Here is a 9594-nt window from a genome sequence, read left to right as displayed (position 1 = left end):
GCCGTTTGGAATTTTGGCGCGAGAGCGCAAACTGGGCGTTGAGGGGATTCGCGCGCGCGCGCCGGGCAGGAATACACACCTGAGGGAAGGGAAGGGGTGGGAAAAGGGCTGCTTCATCCGGGAACTCTCGGACGGACGGAACAAAGCGATTCCCTCGCTCGCACGTACGCGAGAGCCCTTGCTCTCCGGGGCTCCGAGGAAATTTGAAATTATAAAGAGGAAGGAGAAGAGAGGTAAGGCGCCGGTGCTTTTGCGTTTCCTCGCTGGCAGGAGCGGGTGTGGCGGTGATGTCGCCGACTAGGAGCAGGGGAAAGGGGGGCGCGCCCCCCGCACCTGAGGTGAATTTCGGGGAAGGGCAGAGGCGGTGGCTGGGGGAACAGGGCCCTTCTCCGTGGAGGAGGGCGAGGCCGCCGGTGGTGGCTATCTATCATTGTCAGAATGACTAAACGTCGTATTGATTTCTATCCCGCCTTTTCCCCTGACAGGGACTCGAGGCGGCTTACAGAGGGAATAGGAAGCAGCCGAAACGTAGGGTGAGGTGGGGGGGGGGGAGGGAACGACGATTAAAAAGCAAGTAAAAACATGGATAGAGCCGTGTTTCTGATAGGTCTTGGGGAAAGGAAGCTGAGGCAGGGGTCGGGGGTCGGAAGGGGCTTATTCTAGCCAGGGTCACACTTGCCAGATGTTATAGGGCCTGGGGTGGGGGAGGCTGTGCCCAAGGCTTCGTGGAAAGTGTGAGGTAGAGGTGGGGGAGGGATTTATTGGAGGACGTCCTGGGAGGCGGTCCCAAGCATAAAGAGACTGCGAGGCAGCAGGGCTTCTGAATGCCAGTTGATGGGAATCACAAGGTGCTCGAATCCTGCTCCTCGTGGGGTTTCCTCACAGGCATTGGGTGGCCACTGGGAAGACAGTATGCTGGATTAGATGGACCATTGGCCTGATCCAGCAGGGCTCTTCTTGTGTTTCTATAAGGAGCAGGAGAACTTTAGAGGGCTGAGAGTGATGGAGCTGGAGGGGCGAGGATGTCTCTGCCACAGCTGACATAAGTCAAGCCCAGTTGTGGGGGACAGCTGGGCTCTTCTTTTAGTGGTGGTGTTGGTGATGGTAAAATCAGAACAAGGCAAATTCTAGTTGTCTTGTCATTTTAATCCTACTCTTTTCTCAAGGAGTTCAGAGTACATAGCTCTGCTTCTTTCTCCTCTGCATACTGTTTTATTCCTGCCACAGCCCTGTAAGAGAGTTCAGGCTCAAAGACTGGCCTGAGATCACCCAGTGAACTTTGTGTGGATTTGAGCCTGGCTGCAGGGGCTCTTAAGTCAGATGTGATGTGGACGCCACATAGGCATCTGGTAGCTAAATAGAACCTCCATTTTTTAGAGGCAGTGTACCTGTGAGTACCATGTGTTTCTAGAGACAAACAGGAAATGGCCATCACCCTCATGACAAGGTTGTGACCTGGCTGCCTGGTGTTGGAAACCGAATATTTATTCTGATCTGTTTGGCCTCCTGTTGTTATTACCATCTCTGGTTGCACACACCTGGGACTGAGATAAGGACAGCCCACTCGTGACGACGACATCATCATCATTATTAGTCTACCTCCTAGGTTTATTGTCAGGATAAAGGAAAGAGGAAAAAACCCACACATGCTCTGCTAAAGGTTTAGAAATATACCGTAGCAATATTTTTATGTAGTGCCCTATTTATTTAGAAGATGCACAGGGCAGTCTTAATTTTAATGTAAATCTCTCAGTGTTCAGTATGGCTTCCTCAAAGGAAATTGTGTATAGGTTTGTATCCAACTGCTCTGCTGTTCACATAGACATTTAAGCGGCTTATGATAGATAATGTAAATATGAATTCCTTGTGTGAATCGATACTTTGAAACTCTTCATATCTTCCTGTTAGTGCTCCACTTAGTGTTTTTTTCTTTGTGACTCTGCTGACTGCTTTGTTTGTTTTCCTTTGAGTGCCTCTAAAGATTCTGATCCCAGACTTGTCAGTTTCATCTGACTGTCACATGATTTATCAGGAATCACTAAGGCCATTACAAACTCCTTCACAATTACTGATGGTTCCAGGACAGTTGCAGTAGATGGATGAAAGGCATCATAACCTAAAATGCATCCCAAATGGCCAGAGCCTGGAGACAGCAGCCCACAGGGCATTGATCTTCTAAGATGGAATTCTAGCAACTGATAGGGAGACATGAGTTATTGAAGCCTCTGCCTGATAGACAGAACCTTAAAATGGGTGGTTGTTTTTGTTCTTGCAAAAGACAAAAATAAACACGTCCCTTCCTGCTGTGAATACAAGCTACGAAGGTACATAAAGATACAGCTCTGGGCTTGTGGTCCCAGAACTGGAATGTAGAAATGAATAGTGGGAGTTAGAATGCTTTTCAGGTTCCAGGGCTTCTGAACATCATTGTTGCATATAGTGAAATACTGTATTAAAATTGAATGTATCCTCCTGTTCTTGCAGTTTATCCTTTGGGCTATGCATGTGGGGAGGCTTCTTTCCCCATCACTTGAGACTCAACTATCAGTCTCTTCAGGTCAGCAAACTGAAAATATTTACCTTTTTCTTGGTTAGTGAATTTTAAATGTGCCTTAGCAGCCCAACACCAAAGACTCACTGACTGCAACTTTGGATCATTGAGGAAATGATAATGTAATTTTAATAACTATGCATTCTGCTTTCAGACATGCCACTACCTCTTGACTACGGAGGGGCTGAGTCCCAGATGAGTCACACTCCTCTTCCAGTGCCTGCCTTCTTCCGGGAAGCAGAAAGCAGTTTTTCAGCCAAGAGAGCTCGTAAGCCACTCAGCTATACCCTCCCACCACGCCCACGCCACAAGAGCTCACTCACTGTGAGCAGGATTTTCTCTGACCGCCGGCAGCAACCATGGACCAAGCTCCAGCCACACAGTGTTTCCTTCCATGGTGCACAGAGGAAACAGACACCCCTGCGTAGTCACCTGTATGATGCTTCCAAGAGAGAGCTGTTTTTCAAGCAGTGTTTCCAGCAGCTAAGCCGTCTTGGCAGAGGATCTTTTGGTGAAGTGTACAAGGTAAGGCAGTAGCAGACAGGCTACTAATCTCTTTGGACACATTTACACTAGCCATTTAAAATACATTTCTTCCCCAAAATATTCCCGTAAACTATAGTTTGTTAAGTGTGCTGTGAAATGCGGCTCTGTGAGATGAATTACAGCTCCCAGAATTTTTTATGGGAAGCCATGCTCTTTAAATATAAGGTATGGACACAGTCTGTGTGGAAGAAATGACTTCACGCAAGGCATAATTAAGATTTTTCTCCCCCCTCACAGTTTGTGGTGATGACCACTGGTTAGATGGCTTTGAAAATGAATTAGACAAACACATGGAAGATCTGCCTATCAGTGGATTACATTAAAATGAGACTTCCATGTTCAGAGGTGGTGACTGCGGCAGGGGGCTGTTGCCACCATGCCCTGCTTGTGGGCTTTCCAGGAGGAATCTGGCAGGCCACACTGTAGGAAGTGGGGTGCTGACTACAGTGCATTGTCTTAAATACACAGCCCCACACTTCGGGTGCCTCCAGATTTTGGGAGAAGGATATAAGTGCATGCTACAACATAAGGTTTGTGCAGTTAAAGGGCTCTGTCCCCTTAGTGCAACAAATCAACTTTAAAAAAGAATCATGCTTTTTGCAATTTGGAAAGTGATGGGAGAATGCATTGAAGAGTGCAGGATGAACAAATGACTAACAGAATGATTTATAAACACCCCACAGGTAAATCAGGATGAATGCAGAACGAATGCTAATTGTACAGGCTTTGTTCTTATTTGTTTGCTGGGTGATTTTATGACAATGTGACATGAATATAATTTCTCATGACAGAATCTGGATTTTCTTGGCAAGCTTACCACTCACAGTTCCTGAACACCCCTTGTGCTGGGAGTTCTTGCATGGAAGGGCCAGGATCCTCTTCAGTGTACAGGATATAATAACTTGTTTCATCTTCCCTACAGGTGCGCTGTAGGGAAGATGGACAGCTATATGCTGTGAAGCGTTCTGTGGAGCCATTCCGAGGTGAGAGTGATAGGCAACGCAAACTGGCTGAGGTGCGCAAGCACGAGCGCGTGGGGCACCATCCCAACTGTGTGAGCTTCGTACAGGCCTGGGAAGAGCGTGGGCAGCTCTACATACAGACGGAGTTGTGCCCAAACAACCTGTTGCAGTATTGTGAGGAGTATGGACCACTGCCTGAATGGCAAGTGCGAGCGTTCCTCTGGGACTTACTGCAGGGACTGCGCCACTTACACGACCGCAACCTTTTACACATGGATGTCAAGCCAGCTAACATCTTCCTCTCGTCCAGCAATGTCTGCAAGCTAGGTGACTTTGGGCTTATGCTGGAGTTGGACTCTAGGGATCTGAATGATGCTCAAGAAGGCGATCCCCGCTACATGGCACCTGAGCTGCTCCGTGGGGAATACACCAAGGCTGCTGACATCTTCAGGTGTGGGATGAGATGGGAAGTAGGGATGTTAATATTTCCAGTGCCTGAGATAGCCAGCAGCTTCACAGTTGTGGCTTTTGCTCCCCTGCCTCAAAATTTAACTTGTTGCGGGGTTCAAATTAGCACTACAGATAAGCAATGTTGTGCTGCTCCTGTTACTTCATCTGTGTGCTTCTGTCCTTCCAGCCTAGGCATAACCATCTTAGAGATTGCTTGCAATATGGAGCTTCCTAATGGAGGTGAAGGTTGGCAACAACTGAGACAGGGCTATATGCCCCCTGAGTTCACTGCAGGTGAGCAGAAACAAAGGGAACATTTCTGCATGCAGCACTTGCGTATGCCAACTCAACCGCTAATCCTCATGGAAGGAGGCAAAGTGGCTGTCAAAACTAGGAGGGTCTGGGGAAAGAGCTGGTGGCATGTGAAATTCAATATATTGCAGAAAGCAAAGTAAGCAGTGGAATATTCTTGCCCTTTCCCAGATCTCTCTGCTGAGCTGCGGACCCTCCTAGTTGCCATGTTGGAACCCAACCATCTGCTCCGGCCCTCGGTGGAGACGCTGCTTGGTTCCAGCCTCATGCAGAAGACAGGGAGGTGGCGGAAGCTGATGCTGCTGGCACAATCTGGGATCCAGCAAGGAGTTTCCATGTGCAAGGTGATCAAGGCCCTGGCCAGAGATCCTCACAATGCTAATATGCAGTTCTCCTTGAGCGCACTCTCCACAGCACTACCAACTCATCCTCTTCCTAGAACCATGCCACCGCTTTGCACCCCTTTTTTGTTGTTCTGGACAAAGGCATCCTTATCAGAAAACAGCCTATCAGTTATTTATGGGCGAATCACACTGAGCTAGTTCCATGTGTTGCTCAGCCTAAATGCCTTTGGGGAGGGTAGTATGCCGGCCTAGTTGAGGTTATGTCTTTGTTTTGTGTTGTTTTATGTACCCAGTTGAGAGAGCAGCACTGACTGACAGCAAAGGGCTGGAGACCTTTTCTGGTGCCCTGGCCTCCAGTTTGCAGTAGGGAGAGTATCTATTGCCAGATTTGGGAAGTGCTTCATGCCAGCATGCTATGACCCATCAATTGCTTTCTTACGGTGTTTCCATGCACTCTGGCACTCGCCATGGTGTTCCATTGCGCCAGAAGCAGTTTAGTCATGCTGTCCACATGACCCTGAAAGCTGTCTGTGGACAAACGCCAGCTCCCTTGGGCTGAAAAGTGAGAGGAGCCAGCGTGGTGTAGTGGTTAATAGCAGTAGACGCATAATCTGGTGAACCGGGTTTGCTTCCCCACTCCTCCACACGCAGCTGCTGGGTGACCTTAGGCTAGCCACACTTCTCTGAAGTCTCTCAGCCTCACTCACCTCAGTGTGTTTGTTGTGGGGGAGGAAGGGAAAGGAGATTGTTAGCCATTTTGAGACTCCTCAAGGGGAGTGAAAAGCGGGATATCAAGTCCAAACTCCTCTTCTTCACCCCATAGTCACCTCTGAATGGACTTAACCGTCCAGGGGTCCTTTAGCTTTATCTTAATGCCAGCATGTTATTGTTCCATTGATTGCTTTCTTAATGTGTGAATTCTCCCCATCTGTTTATTTTAGATCCTCTTCAGGTTCATGCAGTGGCTCTGGGGGTCTGTAAGCAGCCCGGTTCACTGGCTACTGTTTTGGCATCGGAATATACCAGTAACCCCCCCAAATTCGCCCCTTGTCCTTCCCCCAGAAGACAGCAGCCTCTCTAGTGGTTGGGGTGAGGAGGAAGAGGACGCTGAAGAGAGCCTTGGTGAGGATGTCTTTGAACTAACAGAGACAGTTGGGCGTCATAACCACACTTGCCCTGAGCTGCAGTCTTCTGACAAGTAAGTAGAAGGAGAAGAAGATAGGACTGCTCCTACTTTCAGACAGTAACAGGTTGGAAGTAGAGAGTACATGTGAGCAAGGTGCCCCCCATCAGAGAAAACAGTGTGGTAGACCAATCCAGATGTCTAAAGCAAGTGATCTGTCTGTCTGGGAAGGCTAATATACATCCATTCAAATATCCAGGATTGCTAGCCAGTCTGACCTGGGCCAGGGAGGGCTCAATGAGTTAGATCTGTAATGTGAAGCAAATTCCATTCACTATTCTCTTGAGAAAATGTTTGTTTTGGGTTTTTTAAATCTAAATTTAAACGTGTCCAGAGGAGGGCAACCAAAATGGTCAAAGGCCTGGAAACGATGCCTTATGAGGAACGGCTAAGGGAGCTGGGCATGTTTAGCCTGGAGAAGAGGAGGTTACGGGGTGATATGATAGCCATGTACAAATATATAAAAGGATGTCACATAGAGGAGGGAGAAAGGCTGTTTTCTGCTGCTCCAGAGAAGCGGACACGGAGCAATGGATCCAAACTACAAGAAAGAAGATTCCACCTAAACATTAGGAAGAACTTCCTGACAGTAAGAGCTGTTCGACAGTGGAATTTGCTGCCAAGGAGTGTGGTGGAGTCTCCTTCTTTGGAGGTCTTTAAGCAGAGGCTTGACAACCATATGTCAGGAGTGCTCTGATGGTGTTTCCTGCTTGGCAGGGGGTTGGACTCGATGGCCCTTGTGGTCTCTTCCAACTCTATGATTCTATGATTCTATGATTCTATGATTCTATGAAATTTAGTTTGTTACACAGTGCCAATCCCTCTGATGTTCTGTAGCACAATCATGTCCTCCCCATCAGCCTTTTTTTTAAAAGCTAAACTAAACAGGCCAAACTCTCAATCTCCTTTCCTAAAATAATGAACACCCCCAAATCCTTCAGGTGCTTTTCTTTGCACCAGCTTCTGCATAAAGCTCACCTTATCAACGGCAGGTGGCCAAGAATGATACTATTTTTTCTATTAAGCATGGGAAGAATGGTTCCTGCGATGCATGTAGAGAGAAAACAAGTCACTGGCTGCAGCCTCTAAAAGGTAGGAGAGCAAGTGGCTGTCCAGTTTCCCTTCTGAATGTGAGCTGTGGCAGGTCGTTTGTTCAAGCACATGTGCACTCTCTTTCACTACAGGAAGCTAGTCTCGATTCCCCACCACCACCTCTGTCACACTTCTGAATTCTGTTTGACTCCTACTAGCCTGATACTAAAATGAATGCTTGAAAGCATAGATAACTTCAGATTGCTGCTTCTATTCCAGACAACCTGGTTCTCCTCTGCTGACCATCTGCCCTTGTGCAGGAAACACCTCCACGCCACGGCACCCCTCACCTCAGCAAACTGGTGGCAGGAAGAACAGGTGAGTTGATGGTCCAGGGGTAGCTGTAGGGGAGACAGCAGCAGAGCTGCTTGAGGTTTTCCGACAACTCCTTGTGGTCCCTTGCAATTCTATTATTCTGCATGTAAGCAGAGGGTTCAGAGAAATGTGCACACTTGTAATGACTCAATCAGTGAATAACTTTCAGCTTCTTAAAAGGTATCTTCCCCCTTTGGCACTGTAGAGGGCGCAGTGGTTTGAACCATGCATATTTATCAGAATATTTTGCTGCGAAGTTGTGACCTGAGGAGTATGTTGTCTTTCCCAGTGCTGAACTATATGTCAGATAGGAGATCCTGATGCAGCACCCAATACCTTATTTTTATCACCTGTCTTTTTCTGTTTGGTCACCCACAGGTCTTTGGTACTCCAAGGCAGCCCTAACCTCAGCCACATCAGCCCAGAGTCCCCCAATAGCAGACATGCCACATCAGGCTCTCTGAATGTGAACAGCTTGCGCCGCTCACTAGCTTTTGAAGATGAGGATGAATGGGAGTCACTTGTTCCCCAGTGCTCAAAGCAGTGCTCTACTTTTGAGCCGAAAAACTTGCTGAGCTTGTTTGAAGACTCCATGGCATCTGAGCAGAAGTGCCAGAGCTGAGAGGAACTTCTTTTCTTTACTTACTGGCTTGCATAGGCCCTTATTGGGTGAAGGGAGGAAACCCCTCCCATTGATATTGCACACTTGGCCAGTATGCTCAGTGGGGCTGGGCTGTGACATAGAGCTAAGTTTAGCAGAAGGGAGGCAGGATTTCTAGGGTTGCTTCCCTGTGCGTAACTTCTCTGCTTGAGCCCTCTGATGATGATGCTTTTGAGATGCATATTCTTGTATTCCAAAATTTAGACTGGTATCTGCTGGCAGGCAGTAGAAAACAGGGTGTATTGTCAGAGGTCACTTGAGGGGGAAATTGATCTTTTTATATGGGGAATGAGGGTGGAATCTATATTTTCTTTTAAAGTTTTGTCTTCTAATATTTGTGTGGTAGGAATGTGTTGCCATTTGTGGGAACTGGCTTGGGGAATGGGGAATATAATATCCCTTTCATACTAGGGTTTTGCAAAGGTGGCAGCTGTAAGACTTGACAATAAAAGCATTTTCAACTTTCCCTTGAATTTTGTGTTTTTTGTGACTTGAAATATTAATCAAGTTAGAACACCATTCTGACAAAAGAACAGTGAGAGATGAAGTTACAAATCGCCACACAAGGAAATTATATCATCAATTTGATTTGAACTGATTTTAGAATGAATTGATTTTAGAATGCTGTATTATTTTACTCTTAGCCACTCTGAGCCCGGGCTTTGGCTGGGGAGGTGGGATATAAATTAAATTTTATTATTATTATTAAAAGTTTGAAAGAAAGAAATCCTGAAAGTGCAGGCTGTTTTTTGCTGAAGCCTCAGAGAAACAGCTGAATAGAGTAAATAGTGGCTGTGAGCTGGACAGGTTTTGAAGATATACTTTAGAATCCAAATCTTGTTCACAATATCTAGTGCAGGGGGTTAACTTTTTTGGGACTGCAGGGGCAGGGGCATTTGGAATGAGACTGTGCTACAGACACTACTCCCCACCAGACAGAAAGCATTCAAAACTATTCTTTTCAAAGTCATCTGTGAAAGTTGGATCCAATAGTAATAAAACAGATCCCTGCAAAAACCAATATTGAATTAAAGCTTAGAGGAGTAAAAACACACAGATCCAGTACCTGCCAGCATCATAATAACATTGATCCAAGGCAGGAATCCTCAAATTGCTTTTGTAAATAGGATGGCAACAAAACCAACCAAGCACTTAAACACACTTAGAGGAGACCTGTG

The 9594-nt window shown here is 46.8% G+C and overlaps 1 protein-coding gene across 3 annotated transcripts; it reads left to right on the top strand.

Moving 5' to 3' along the window:
* Positions 1-58: 58 nt before the first annotated feature.
* Positions 59-8881, top strand: PKMYT1 (protein kinase, membrane associated tyrosine/threonine 1). Of its 3 annotated transcripts, XM_028701546.2 has the most exons (9): positions 119-233; positions 2485-2557; positions 2706-3076; positions 4020-4510; positions 4697-4803; positions 4993-5165; positions 6107-6363; positions 7660-7758; positions 8134-8881. In XM_028701546.2, exons 2-9 carry the CDS (start codon positions 2500-2502, stop codon positions 8375-8377), a joined length of 1800 nt encoding a protein of 599 aa, XP_028557379.2. In that variant the 5' UTR covers positions 119-233; positions 2485-2499; the 3' UTR covers positions 8378-8881. The 3 variants fall into 3 exon arrangements, with proteins under 3 accessions (XP_028557378.2, XP_028557379.2, XP_028557384.2); XM_028701545.2 differs by lacking the exon at positions 2485-2557 and having other exon boundaries at positions 59-233; XM_028701551.2 differs by lacking the exons at positions 119-233; positions 2485-2557 and adding an exon at positions 239-338.
* Positions 8882-9594: the final 713 nt, after the last annotated feature.

Source organism: Podarcis muralis, chromosome 13 (assembly GCF_964188315.1).
Source record: "Podarcis muralis chromosome 13, rPodMur119.hap1.1, whole genome shotgun sequence".
Taxonomy (NCBI): Eukaryota; Metazoa; Chordata; class Lepidosauria; order Squamata; family Lacertidae; genus Podarcis; species Podarcis muralis.
Note: the sequence above shows the minus strand (reverse complement) of the source record. Positions and strands in the feature narration are given on the sequence as shown.

Bases quoted from the DNA above. Each gene is read 5' to 3' on its own strand.
- PKMYT1 (XM_028701546.2), top strand. From the start codon at position 2,500: ATGCATGTGGGGAGGCTTCTTTCCCCATCACTTGAGACTCAACTATCA. The intron at 2,558-2,705 runs GTCAGCAAACTG...TTCTGCTTTCAG, and splicing joins TCAACTATCAGTCTCTTCAG to ACATGCCACTACCTCTTGAC. The intron at 6,364-7,659 runs GTAAGTAGAAGG...CTTCTATTCCAG, and splicing joins GAGCTGCAGTCTTCTGACAA to ACAACCTGGTTCTCCTCTGC.